At 36.8% G+C, this 15,130-nt stretch overlaps 1 protein-coding gene across 3 annotated transcripts in view; it reads left to right on the plus strand.

Annotated features, from left to right (window-relative positions):
• The window catches only part of LOC5565708 (protein spaetzle 3), a 94,200-nt gene that overhangs the window by 28,370 nt on the left and 50,700 nt on the right, over positions 1–15,130 (plus strand). For all 3 annotated transcript variants that reach the window (XM_021846516.1, XM_021846515.1, XM_021846517.1), the window contains exon 2: positions 6,114–7,118. In XM_021846516.1, the coding sequence (XP_021702208.1) occupies positions 6,356–7,118 (763 nt within the window). In that variant the 5' untranslated portion in view covers positions 6,114–6,355. The remainder of the gene's footprint in view (positions 1–6,113; positions 7,119–15,130) is intronic.

Below are 15,130 nucleotides of genomic sequence, written 5' to 3' on the forward strand. Positions count from 1 at the left end.
TGTTGGCAAGTATTATTTGAATTTAAGATGATTTGTCTAGCATGACCTGATGAAGGCTTCAACTATCAAAAAACGAAGCGAACAGAATTTTTGTAGAAACATAGATAAATTACTCACAAATAAGAGAAATAATCGTGCTTATTTACTGTTCTAAAATATAAAAAAAAAGACACGGACACCGTCTTCAGCCATTTAGCTGCCCAGACTGTAACTTAACACTAGACAACGGACAAGCATGCTCCAATGGTACAGCCGAGAAACATTCCCGACGAAAAGTTTCAATGGCTGCAGCGGGAATCGAACCCACACCCCATGACACGATACGCTCATTGCCTGACGACACTAACCGCACGGCCACGAAGCCCAGGGTCTATTTTAAAAATCGAGCAATCTCAAGTGACTCATCTGTAGTCATTGTCGATCAAAGTAAGCATGCATATTTCAGATGTCACACGTCGACTGCCATAGTAATCCGGTCACATAGAGTGACAACTGTCGAAAAACTCGAGTGACAGAGCCGTGTCGAGCGAATTTTTTGGTCGACAGTGAATTCAGTCGAGTCATTTCGAATGACTCGACTTATAAAATAGGGCCCATAATATACATTAAATGTAAAAAAATCAAAGAACTGCATGAAATTAGCTTAATTTACAGGTTTTAAGGATTTCCCGGGATCCCGGGAATTCCCGGGAAATGACAATTTTATTTCCCGTTTCCCGGAAAGTCAAATCCCGGGAAAATTGAAAACTCTAGTTGTATGTTTTCAAATTTCAGAGTCAGCCATAAATCCCGTTTTTGTGATGGCTCTTCACGCAGAATAATTGTGGAATCTCGTAACCAGGCACATGAATAAAAAGTTGCGCTTCGCTTCATACCAACATACCAATGAAAAATAAATTAAAATAAATATTTTGCTACAAAAATTTATCACAAGTTTATTTTTTTTTTAATAATTTCCACAGTACAGAAGTGTTCTTTAAGAAACCAACCTCTAGGAACCAACTTCCATATATTTTATTATATTCTTACAGAGTATTCTACAACATTCATTTTAAAGATTCTCCCAACCTTGAAAAAAAAAAAAAACAAAAAACTATCTGAAGATACTATTAAACAGTCCTGACGAACATTTTGACAAAACTAAAAGAATTTCTTGTTCCATAATTTCTAGCAAAGAACAAACTGGTAGTTCGTAGTACTTTTTTAGTTGATTCTTTATGTGCGGTTACGAAAAGTGTATCGGTCATCGTTGCTCACTTTCAAATTATATCTTTAAGGTGAAACTCCGTTGAATCCACAAATTTTAATGTAAATGTAGTGGTAGGCACAACTTTATTCTCTTATTTCCGGGTTGTAGTAAAATTTAAATCAAATGTACATCGTTGCCAGCAATTGATGTTCATTTTATATTTGTGATTGGCGTTTATTTTCAATCCGCTTTCATACTGCTGGATGTCTTACATATCTTCCAACGACATTGACAACACTGCAACAACGAAAGCGATCAAAAAATAGAAAAATAAAAAAGTGAAATTTACTATCATCATGATTGTTTTGACCACGGTTTTGCTAAGTTTTGTGTTATATCTACCAGAAATTATCCAGTACGTGTTCTTAAATATACAATAAGTGAAAGTAAATCGTTCTGAACTACCTTTAGCAGAAACTAGGAAATTTAGTGAAAAATGTCCTTCGTTTGCAAGTGGATTAGTGTAAACAAGCACCGAAATAGTCGTCGTGCGTGTTGAAAATTACCACGAATCATCAAATTTCGAGCATAATTAGTTGAGAAAATGAGTAAAATGGAAAGGTAATATAGTTATTACAGTGTTTTAGCAATTTGGCTGTGAATCATTACTGTTGATATGAGAAAAAGAGCAAACCGCTGGCTGAATGTGTCTGTATGCGTGAGGAAGCCATCTTCCCTGCCATGACAGGGATTCTTTCCTATATGTCCTTAACGATTGCACTGTTTTGGCATGTCCATATTTTCTGTTCGCATCATTGGCGGGGACTCAAACTGTCCACCGTGAATAAAGTAAACAGTCTAAAAACTGTTGTTTTTTTTTTAATGCACTCAATTGCTTCCAGAATATTCTAAGCAATTATGCTAGGAATTGCTTTTATTTGATTGATTCCTACAGTTAACATCGCAGGGTTTTTTTTTGGATCCGAAATTTTATTAAGAAATCTTCCTGAAGTTCTCTCAAAGAGTCCTTCAAAATTTGATCAAAAAATGTTTTTATTTAAAACTAATTTTCATCAGGGTAATAAGTTTGTTTATAATTCGCTAATTGATGTTTTAAGAATAGATGTAATACTTCTTTCTTTTATATTTCAACAAAAATTCTCCTTAAAACGCTTGAGGATTTCCAAATGAGTAACGGTTATTGTTAACGACTGAATGGTTTAACTTGCTTGAAATATTTTCGACACTGCAGTCTTAAAAATAAGCTAACACGAGTGTTGCTCCTACGTCCGACGTTTCGGTTATTTTATTTAACCATCTTCAAAGGGATAGGATATTGTGTTTTTGTTATTGTGTGTAATGTCATACATTTGGTTGTCTGTAATTTGGTGTAATGGCGTCCTCTATGGTGCATGCGTCGCGATTTGTTCGTACGGCACTGTGTTTTGAAGCTATAAAAGCTTAATCGCACAAAAGCTTGTTTTAGAACTATCTAAACTAATTTTTCCTGCCTACGCTTTCGGTTACGGTTTATAACCGCGCTTGCAAGACTGATAACTTGAAATTAATATTAATATTCACAGATTTATTTAGAGAAGGTTAAGAGAAATTTCTTGAACATACCGCAAGAAATGATTTGAATAAACTATGGAAACAATTATAAAAAAAATTGGATTAATAAAAAGTATTTATAAGAAAATATTTGAAGGAGTTTTTTGAAAAACAATCCACACATTTTATCATTAGAACTAAACCCGTGACTGCTTTCAAAATGAAGAAAAAGGCTCAAATTGCTGCCATTTGGACAATTTTCGACGCATTGTCTTTGGTTTACCTTAAATGGAATTGTTTGGATAAAAAAGAATAAGAAAGGAAGAAGGGGTCCCTTTCATGCTGACTTTTACCCAACTAATTGGTATAAATCTGACTCCAATTCAACTTGTTTTTAAAGCTGCGACTATGTATATCATATGAGAACTGCTTTGGGGGGATGCTTTTTCATTGAATATGGGTTGATTCTTCATGGAACATCCATGGAATCGGTTCCAGATAGGTAAATTTTATTTTTATTCTGAACTTGAGAATTTGGGTGTTTGGCTTCATTCTTTTCAAAGGCTTATTCTTCTATGTCTGCCCATAAAAAATGCGAAAATTGGTTGATCGTGTTTTCAGCATACACAAGCGTGGTGTCTGGCCATTTGGCCGAATGCCGTTTGGCCGAACGTCATTTGGCTGAATGCAAAATTCAGGCGAAGTTGTGTGCACGTGCCAAGACTTTTCCTTGTTTTAAACATAGGCAATTCTTTCAACTAGTACTGTTTTCATTATTATTGGCACTAATTTAGCTTATACTTAAATTAGGAATTTTACCTTTAAATTAGGAATCGGCAGTTCTTCCTGATATAACAATTATTTCCATTACAATCTTATAAGAGATTTTTCCTTCTTTTGATTAAAGGCTGTTCATTTATATTACAATATTTTTCATAGTTATTGGAGTAAAGGATTATAATACGCTCATAAACAGTCATTTTCAAAAATCGTCTGGATGAATCGGTGAACACTAACGTTAAAGAAGCTCATTGTTTCTCCGTTATATGAAGAAGAAGTCAAACTTGTGGTTGCTAAAAAAAGTATTATAAAAACTTATAAAAAATATTATTTAAAAATTACTAAATACTATCAGAATGACTGAAACAAATCGATGCTACTGAAAGACGAATGAGTCGTAAACTGTTTTAGTAACTGTCAAAAGCTGACTGCAAATGCAAAGCGAAAACCTATGCTGGCAGGTATTACCGCTAACAGAGATGTGAATAATAGCTACATTTAGGATGTTCTTCTTTCAGCTTTGACTGTTCCTTGAACTGACACAAAAAAGCTGTATATCAATTAGCGTTGGGAAAATTTGACCAGATTATCGATGTTACTGAACCGATTAAATAGAACCATTCGAATCGATGTTTTAAAATCTATTCAAATGTCAAACTCATTTAAAAATTACAAATGTCAACTAATTGGATAAATTCTAATCAATTACATAGTTTTGTATCGAAACAAAAAATCGAATGAAGAAAATCGATTCACTCGATTTTGAGTGCACCTAACATCGATTCAAAAAATCGAATAATCGGAACAAAAAACAATCCATTTTCGGAACATAGAATCAAAACCGCCCATCGTTAATATCAATGATGATTTGTCCTTCTTTATGAATAAATCGTTTTTTGAAATTCAGCTCTTAAATTCATTACAAATGCATGCTAACTATAGTTCACTATTAATTACAATTTCAACATTCGGCCAAATGGCATTTGGCTAAATTACCCTTTCGGCCAAATGGCGGATGCCAAATGACCCACTATATTCGTGAGTGAATGTAATTTCTTATTAAGGAAGTGTATTCTGAGATATTTTTGCTATATTAAATAATTTTTATCATATTTTTTCTACATACCCAAAGAGTGTATTAAAGCAAAAAGCTTTGAAGGTTTGTTACACTTAATTGTCGGAAATATTTTTTTTTATATCAGAGGACGGAGGAGTTCTTGGACAACTTGTTTTTCATGGTCACAATCAAATATTAGCCGGGGTCATGGTTTTGAGAGCATTTCATGGGTTTGATGTGTCTTCATTCTTTTATTAGGGTTTCATAAAAAATATTTTTTTTTTGAGAAATAAGTTTTTTGCTTTGGTTAGTGATAGCTCAGCTGAATACTAGCTCATAGGTTTTTAGCAAAAAAGCTCTCGGCTAGGCATTGCATATATAATAGAAAGCGTTGAAATCGAATTCAGGTTAACTTCTGCGATCAGGAGACCTCTCGTGGTGTAGAGAAAAAGCGCCTTATCTAGTGGACAGAGAGTCATATTTAACCAATGCTTCCTAGTGACCCACCGAAATATCTCCAAACCAGTGGACATTTCCAAATAATCCAAATTGATCTTCAGAAAAGTAAACATCCATATAATGCCATTTTAAAATGCAGGAAATTCATCGGTACAAATACGGGCTAATGAGACTTTAGTAAAATCCTTAATAAATTCCTTGAGCATCCCATAGAGCAGTTTATGAAGCAATTCCGAGATAAAATCCTGTAGAAATTGTCTAGGAAAAGCATTCGAAGAAATCTTTGTGGGACGGAAGAAATGCTGGTATAAAATTATTTTAAAGCATTCTTGGAGGAACTATACGCAATCATTTTATTAATCAATTGTGAACAATAAGGATCTCAAGGTGATCTCGGGTCTTTCACTGGCCAAATCGTCGAAAAATTGGACCGCAATCTATCGAATCTTCAGAATTTTCAATCTAGAACTGTCCAAGGCGTAAAATGGACTCGTTATTAAGTCAAAAATTAGATCCAAGACGCGTTGTGGACTCCACTTTGTACAGAAGCCAATGAAACTCTAGACCAACATCAATTCGCTAAGTCTCCTATCCTCAATAATGGTCCTAATAACACCTCTGAATCATCATTATAGCGACTGCTCCATTCGAGTTCCATGCTTTTAAAAACCACACTTGAATACCCAACTGTCATCATCGTGGTGATCTTTCCTGGCAGACGACTGGGTATTGTTGTTTGCAGCAGCAGCAACCGACGAACGGCAGCGATGACAGCGAAGACGATCTTTGAATAAGTTTGAAAAACTTCTACTATTCGACCCCACATGGCATTAACATATTTCGAGCCGTATCGCACTGCAGCACGTTCCACCACCATGTGGGTAAACACATCTGCGGCGAAGAGGTCCGTTGCATAATAGAGAGGGGCCATGTGCGTGTGTGAATGTGTTTGATTCGATGCGGAGCAACGATTTTTGGTGACATTGATTTGGGGCTTCATTCGGCGTGAAATTGTGCCAAGAGGATCATCCTAACGCTTCTAATGGTACTTAATCTGTGATTTGTTTTTGATTTCAGAAACAGGAAGAATCGAGCGAAGAATTCTGAGTGGTGATAAAATGTGGTATTTTATTCCCAGCGGAAAAATGTGAAGAAATGCAAAATTTTCAAATTCGTTCGAGTGATGTACTACAAGCTTCGAATGGGAAAAAAGCAATGATTATAATCTTTTCATAATGTGTTGAGAATGGGATGATTGTGTATCAGTGATAACAGAAGAAACATAAGAAGATTGACACGCACAGTGAGGATCAAGAAAAATGGCACTAGTGAACTACACATTGCCTTTCGGCAGTATACAGACCCCAGGTTGGGCAACCGTTAGTCCTATTCATAGCCAACATGCATCGGCGGTGAATAATTTGCTGTACGGACCAGCAGGTCATCAAGAAGCAGATCCCAACGATCAAGACTTCTACAAAAATAGCCCTTATTCAGCTCCCCAGCAACAGCGAAATGCTCCTCAGCAAAACGCCCAATATCGGCAAGTCCCCAGAAATAATTACCTTCCCCCTTCCCAAACCTATCCTCAACCCCAGCAGCCAAAACAGCCGGTTTACCAGCAGCCACAAGCTCAACCTCAACAGCCCTCCAGAACGTATGGCGAGGGTTCCTACTCGCAAGTTCCTGCTCGAACTGCCACTCAACAGCAGAATCCTAGCTACTACAACCCAAGCGGGTATAACAACCAACCGCCCAAGCAGCAGCAACCTTCGGGTTATAACGTTCCGAACCAGCCCTCGAACGTCTACCGTAGTCAGGGTGGATCTCCACAAGTGCCACTGCCACAAAGCGCCCCACAGCCAACTCCCCCGCCCAATAGGGTCCCACCGCCTCCGGTGAGTAGTGGCCGGGGAATTAGTAGCACCTCAGTTGGCAGTTCCATTCCGGAACGGCCACCCGGGTTTGTGAAGGTGAATGCCGGACAGGGTTCGAGAACCCAAGTGCATGCCGTGCTGGACTATGACGACGACGAGGAGGACGATTACTACGACGATGGGGACGGCGGATCGCAAACTTCCGGTAAGTACACTGGTCCCACAATTAAGAATCGTTTTGGGCTTTGCGAAAATTTGAAAAATTATAGAGAGTAAAATAAATAATATGTTTTTTTAGTAATTATTCATTCCATTCCTAAAAAGTTTTGCTCCAAAGCGGAACAAAAATGCACATTTTTAATCATGTTCACACATGTCACAGATGAAAATTTTTCGTAAAGAGTAACGTTTAACAAGAAAAAAACCTAAAATGATTTCGAAATTTTATGAAGTGGGAAAAGCAAAAAAAAGCTGGATTTGGCAGCAGATGATTCTGATTAACAAGACTTCAAGCAGGTGTCCTGTATTAATCATGGAGAAGTGCTTGGTTTTATGATTGGAGAAAGAACACATTGAACATCAATTTGGTGAGAGAATTCCATTTGAAATTTTTTGAAGTGCTCGCTGTGAACGAGTCAGTTCTATTTTCATGACAAATTTGTGTATTTAACCGTGGCTAAATTTTTCGAGGTGGCACTTTTTCCGAGACTGCATCACATTTGTTACTTACTCAGCCTCAATTTTGATTTTTGGCCATGTCTGAATGCCTATTCTTGCTCTTATGTTTTCCATTAATATGTTTCAAAATGGGAATGGGATTTTTTCTTTTCCTTTTTCAAAGCGAATAATGGCGCTTAAGCCATGGAATAGGAAAGTTCACTACGAAGGAATGAGCCCTAACATTCTTAGCAAAGCCACTCTCAACGATTTTATCTATCCTTTTAAATTAAACGATCCCCTTAAATTAAACGGAAACTATGTCTTCTCTTTCAAACAGTTTACAAATTTTCGTCTATCATATTATTCATGAGTGAATAATCTGATTGCCGCCAATTTCTTCATCCGACTATCCTCGCCCACTATCTTCAATACAAAGTCATCACAGTGGGCCTGGCTATTTTAATATCATTTCACCGATTTGCTGCAAACATTAGTCATGATTAGAAAATACAGGAAAAAATTCCGGAATTTCCAAGATGCTTTTCAAAATCGACTGTGCAAGCGCTTAGATTAGAAAGGATAAAATTTCTTGACAGCATCCACACATCTACCTTCACGATTTTCAATGGACGAGTTTCTGACAGAATCCTTCAAGGCCCACAGGGTCCTAAGCAAAAGTTTAACAGAATATTAGGAGTGATTCCTACATCATCCTGAGCAGGATTCTCAGAGGGTTCAATAACAGTGAAGTGAGAATATGAGTAAACGCAGCTATTGCTTTACATATCTGAAATTCACTGTTAAGTTTTCTTCACCGGTACACTGCTAGATTTTGCGAAAATTTGGGGGTTTAAGTAGAGTTCTATAATCATGAACCACCCAACAGGATTCTGTTGCATGTACATAATCTTCACTATTGAAACTTTATAAGGTTACTAAAACAACTTTATAATGTTACTAAAACAACTATTTCGCATCAATCAAGTGCATAAACGTTATTAGTTTTCAATTTTTACGTTTTAAAATAACGATAAATTAAAACAATAATTTTAAAATGATTGCTGCAAAATAGGGAGTAATACTAATTTCCCTAGATGAAGGATATTTACAAGATTTGAGGGAAATGCGGGACATATTGCGGGACACTTTTCAACACGAGACAAACGTTCTTGAAAACATCCATTTTTGGAATTCCGCCGAATTTGCTGATTAAAATACCAACAGCGCACTGCAATAGCACATAGCAAATAACTGCTGGCAAACAATTTCTTTCAAGTGCATTGATTCCCTGTAATTTTGCGAAAAAATATTTTTTTTACTTTTCTGCGTTAAGCCTTAAAACTGGTTCTGGACTTAGGTTGGCGGCTTTTCAATTTTACTCCCATTTGACAGCCACCCTCTACCCTTGATATTTTCACAACTTTTAAATGGAGAGGACTATAATCATACAATGATCGACAGACGCGCGCTCACGAAACCATGGGTAGGACAAACGATGACAAATATGTTGTGCACATTTAAAAATTCAAACCTGGACTGGCAATTGAAAGTTATTATATTTAAGGAGCTCAAACGCAAAGGGGTGTTAGCGAAATTTTGGTCAGTTTAGAGTCGACTCGAGAAAATTATGTTGTTTATTCCGCTCAACAAGAATAAACAACATAATTCTTAGGTGTTATTTTGACTCCCATTGTTTAAAATGAAAAAGTACTAAAAAAACTTCAAAATTGATCTAACCCCGTCATCATTTCCATGCCAGTCGTGACCACAAGAAATCTTTTTGATTTTACAAAGCTGAGTGCCTTAAAACAGTTAGTTAGAGACCTGTTGCCAGAAAAAAAAAAGTTTAAAAAGACCTCAAAGAAATTGAAAACAGGCCAAAAAGAGACCAATCAGGAACGAAGAACATGCATACTCAGGAAATTTTTGTGATTATTTCCCAAGGAATTTCTCCCCGAGCTTTCCTAGGGAATTTCCCAAGGAGAATGACAAAAATTGAATTTCTCCAAATTTTTTTTTTAGAAATCATCTAAGTTTTTCCAATACTTCTTTCAAAAAAGTCCTAATTCTTCCAAAATTTTATCCAGTAAATAATCTATCGATTTTTCTGGGACATTATCCAAGATTCTCGATTAAAACGTCTCCTAAAATTAAATCAATAAGACAATTAAAAGTCTTTAAAAATTTTATTTCTACAGCAATTCCTCCAGTAATTCAATGAGATTTCCTCGTGTCTTTGATTTTTTTTCTGGAATTCTTCCAGGAATGTCTAAAAATAAATCCATGCAGTATTACTGAAGAAAATAGTAGTCTGTGATAAAACTTGTGTATGTTTTAAAGTTCATGAACAAGGATCAATGAACAATAAATCCTAACAATATGAAAAATAACTCCTGGACTCTTGAAGACATTTTTCAAGACATTTTAGATAATTTGTTAAGATAATCGAAAAAAACCATCAATCGAATCTCGGGATAGTATTCCGCAGGGTTTTCTAAAAATATTTCATGAAAAACATAGGACAGAATCGCTATTGAAATTTGTCTAGGAATGATCAGAGGTGCAGTATAAACTAATGTGAAAACTTAAATAAGCTTTCAAAGATTGCTTGGGAATCTTGTTTTTCAAGAAATGTTTGGTGAAACTGCAGGAGTAATACTTGGATAAAATGCTGTAAAAAAAAATTAGGAAAAAATAGTTTTGTTTGAAGAACTCCTCATTAAATTTTGGATTTCTGGGAGGAAACGTGGATGAATTCTCAAAGTAATCCACATGAACAGGCGGAGAAATTCTTGGAGGATTTAATAAAAAGCTAAAGCTATTTTTGAACACTCTGGAGTAACCCTTTACTGGTTTTCTCGGAAAAAATTCTGAAGAAATCTTTGGGAGCTCTCCTGGAGTAATAACTGGAGGATTCGGTTGAAGAACTAAAGAAAAAAAAGAAGGAAATTAGAGGACAGTTTTGGAAAAAAAAAATGAAAGCAACAACTCAGAAAATTGGAGATAGTAGCTTTGGAGTTCTTAAGAATTTCTTAGAGCCAACTCTGGAAAAAATCTTCGAAGCATCCTTAAAAAATCGCTGGAAGAATTTCTGGAAGCATTGATAGAGAAATCTCTAGAAGAGATCGAGCATCCTTGAAAGTATTCTTAATAAAATCACTATGATAATTCTTGAAGCTTTCCCTCGGTGAATCTGAGACAAAATTCTTGAATAGCCTTTGGAATCCGTTATAGTCTCTGAAAGTGCCGTAGATATTTTTAAGAAACCATTCATTGAATCATTCAGAAATGCCATAGACGATTGCTTCATTTGTTTTTATAACGGTTGAAGAAGTTTGTTAGTTTCCCAGGATTTTCACTATAGATATTCTCAATCGTTCTTCTCACGCGACAAAGTTTTTGGGGATCATACACAAACCATGTCACGCTTTAATAGGCAACCTCAAAGTGTCTTCCATCCTCCAAAAGAATGAGTACGACGTTGATCGAGTAATTTAATTTACTTTTCAATCTTTCCGCTGTTTTTTGTAATATCGTGGGTAGGACATTCCTTTGACTGTCCTACTCAGTTATTTTTGTGCGTAGTACATGTCCTACCTGTTCTACACACTTCCCGTGCCACTGATAATCGATCATCCTGGTTTTGGTTCCATCATGGTTTTGAAACATTTTAATAGGAAAAAACTCAACTCCCCGATGTTGTTTGAGTCAATCTTGAGAAATTGCGTTTTTAAGTTGAAAAATCCTAATTTTGCAACATAAAACAATTTTGGATTTGGACGGAGAATTGATTGATCAATGCAAAATTAAGATATTCGGGCTAAACTAAGAACAAAGCAAACAATAGATTTTCAAAATAAAGTCACCACAGTGCCAGATCATCGATTTTAAAAATTGTTTTATCTTTTTTTTTAATCCTTTCACAAGTAACATTAGTAGCTGAACAACTGTTTATTCAGTTAAAATCTGCTAGAGAGTGATTTATTCAACTCTCATTCCACCAAAATGTTTGTTATTTTAATGGACACTCTACTCTGACCAAATATGAGACGGCAGTGTTGCCAGATCTGCTTGTTTTTGAATAATAAGCGTGTTTACTGCTCATAAAAGCATTACTGTCCCATATGGATCTTTGAACCAAACACACCTTCAGTATGGCTTTGCTTTGACCCTGCCATGTCTTACACTGCCTGCACCATTGAGGCTATCAACGCACTTGAGTGAGCAGTTGATATGAACCAAAACAGTCAAAAATCTATGTTTTACAACTTACAACCTCTTACAACTAAATTCTGATTCAGACATCTTTACTCCCTTCCCGCAGCATGTCTGTCCACCGCTTTAGACGTTCTGATGGATGGAGGGCCGATTAGTTCACTGTTCGGTCACACCGCAATCATTTCCTTTTGCAAGGCGCAGTAACATACAGCAGCAGCGCAGCAGTACATTATTCAATTTCTCTATTTCTCCCCCAGCTAGCAGCAAGCAGCCCGATTGCTTTTATGCAGTTGCGTTGGGCTGTGTGATGCTTGCTGTCGGCGCATCACACCTTTGTAATATGTTACAATCATCCGTACTACCTCTCCCATATATAAGAGGCACCATTCCATGTTCATATTAGTTGTAAGTTGTAAGTTGTTATCGCTTCGTATAGTATCCCCCACCGAGCAGGAGCACTGCCTCTCGGTGGATGCAAAAAATCAGTAGAAATAGAAGACAGTTCCGTTATTCGTCTGCCCCTCCACGCAAAGACAAATCTCTGACATTTGGCATTTTTTATTATCATGTTCAAATCAGTGTTGTCTAAAACTCATTCGAATATATCTATGTATTGGCTTTAAACTGTCGTTTCCAAATAGCCATCTACTAGCAAGCGTCTTAGGCATCGCCCATAGAATTTTTTGATTCCGTTCCCCACCGTAACCTAATTTCCCATACCTAATATATGGTTTGCCACAAAATCTTGTACTACTCTTAAAATGCATCATCATTTATGGGCGGGCCCTTACGAAATTGACCATAAATACAATCTCATTAACTACTAAAATAATTCATCTTTTTTTTCTTTTATACTGAAATCAAGACAGCAAAAAAAATTCTGTGATTCCATGCCTTTTTGACAAATTTAATTATAATTTTGTCTCTTAAAATCAGCTGATTCATAAATTCTGAGTGATTCAACTGTGTGGGGTGACTGTACCCCCAATCGGCCACCACACTTGACGATTCTTTCGCCTTTCGAGGCGTGTGTGATTACCTATACTTGACGAATATTTGGCATTTCGAGAGCACTTTAGTCGCTGTTTGTTGTTTCGATGATCAATAATGTTTGTTGCTTGAGATTTGGGAAAGGAGAAGTGGAGTGTAGTTATGGATTGATTGATGGAAGCAATTATCGGTAAGTTGGGGAAAACCGAACGTCTCTAGTGCAGGTGGTTGTCTGATATTTGCGACTAATGGACAAAAATGGATTCGCAATTGGGTTCTTGATGTGGCCTGGAGAATTTTGGGAAAATCCTTCGATTGCTTTTCAATTGTTTAGAATGCAGGAAACGATGCTCCATTATGTATGGAAATGCACACATCCTGCTTATTTTTTCATGTTTCTAATATGGAAATATGTTCATTAGTATCACACTGCTCTGCATACTACATCTTATTATTCTACGTCTAAGACGGAACCGAGATTTTAGCTTAGTGTTCTTATGAGAACATCCATTGTTATAAAACGATAGCTTTATTTGCCAAAGCTGCCATTCCACTTGCGTATATCGCATCGTATATCGTGTGGCAGGCACAATGATACCTCAAGCCCAGAAAAATAAACGATTTTTTTTAATTACGGAAAGACCACGACCGATCCATTTCTTTAGGTGGCAACTGTACTTCTCTCTGTGTTTGATGGAAACGAATGAGTTTAGAGTTTTATCTTAGTCATTTCATGGTACGAAATCCTGGGGTGATTGTTTCAGAAATAGCAAAAAAAATATTCAAAGACTTGATTCAATATAAAATATGTGTTCTATGCGATCGTGTATCCTCCCTAAGCGGTTTTGAAGGGGACCTGGCTTGAGTTTTCATGTACATTAGCCAAAACATAGAACATCAGCTTATCCAACATCATCTACGATGTAATCGCCCACATCATCATTCCCGTTAAACGTTCTCACCACTCGATTGTGATAACCGGCTGTGGGAACATCCGGTCGGAAGCGAATGCAAATGATTGTAGAATATCGATTACAAGTGCAATAGAAATTTGCGTCATACGTGTACGTACATCTTAAATCCGTGATATGACGCACCCTCCCGGAAACTCTCATTTCCGCATCTGAACAAAGTGCATCGTAAAACAAAGGGTCAATCATCGGACCTTTTTGCAGTCGCCCTTTTTTGGCACGGAAGATAAACCTAGGCTCGTTATGACCAAATCTAGCGTACACGACCAATAGTCATAAGAAAACCAATAAAATTATTGATTACGCTGAGAGCCCTCCCAAGGAGGGGCCATCGATCTTATCGGTTTGCACAAGCTCTGTGAGAATTGTAAACAAAAAAGAAAAATTAAACACCAACAATCGTCAAGTCTGCGGTCGTCTTCCACATTGCTCATTGAGCAGATTGCGCGTGACCTTAACGCGTATGGCCACTCAGCCTCCAATTAGCTCGTTCGATCAATAGACACGTAAGAAGCTCTCCAAATAGCGTCTCAACGGAAGCTAGTCTCTACTCTATGGAGCGACTTGTGATGCGCCCAACAAATTCAAAACAAAGAAACTTATTGCAATAAATTGAAGATAGGGCAAATGCACAATTTATGGAGACATAAAGGGAAAACAGCTAAAATGTGCTGATAAAGCATGTAATTTTAACGTACCAATCGATAGACATCAAATCATTCAACATATGAAAATCAATCATACATGAAAATCAATCAAAATGTACTTGCTTAAATCCTAGCATTAATAATAGGAACCCTGTTACTTTAGTGGCTGTAGATTTTAATCATGGTTCCGATTTTGCATGGCACAATCCATATGGTTCTTATGGGACTCTCCACTATAAGTAATGACTGATGTACCACAATAGGTGCAAAGAAGCAGCAAAACAATTGTTATCAATAGCTTTACGATGAAATTTCATGAATATTATTCGACTTCCGGTATCAGTTTTGCATCGTACATTTTATTAAAACTACCTCCACTAATTGAGCGTTAACCCTACATGAACAGGGTGCCATATTTCTTGATGGCAAGACAGATACAGCTTAGCAGGAAAACCACAGCGGGAAGTAATAAGCCCATCAAGTGCACCTCATTGTTGTTCAATCCGTTCGGAGAGGGCACGATGAGGGGCTTCGACAATAAGGAGCTGATTCTTGAAGTAGTACTCTAACTACTCGCACTATTATGGGGCTATAAAGATGAAGTTTAAGGTCTGATTCGAATTGAAGGGAAGATGAGTACCGACAAGTCATCAGAACAGATGCGTTCAGAATGTTCATACAGTTTAAACAAAAATTGTTTTGGTCAAAATGCACAGCACTGTTTATAGTGT

Source organism: Aedes aegypti, chromosome 2 (assembly GCF_002204515.2).
Source record: "Aedes aegypti strain LVP_AGWG chromosome 2, AaegL5.0 Primary Assembly, whole genome shotgun sequence".
Lineage (NCBI taxonomy): Eukaryota > Metazoa > Arthropoda > Insecta > Diptera > Culicidae > Aedes > Aedes aegypti.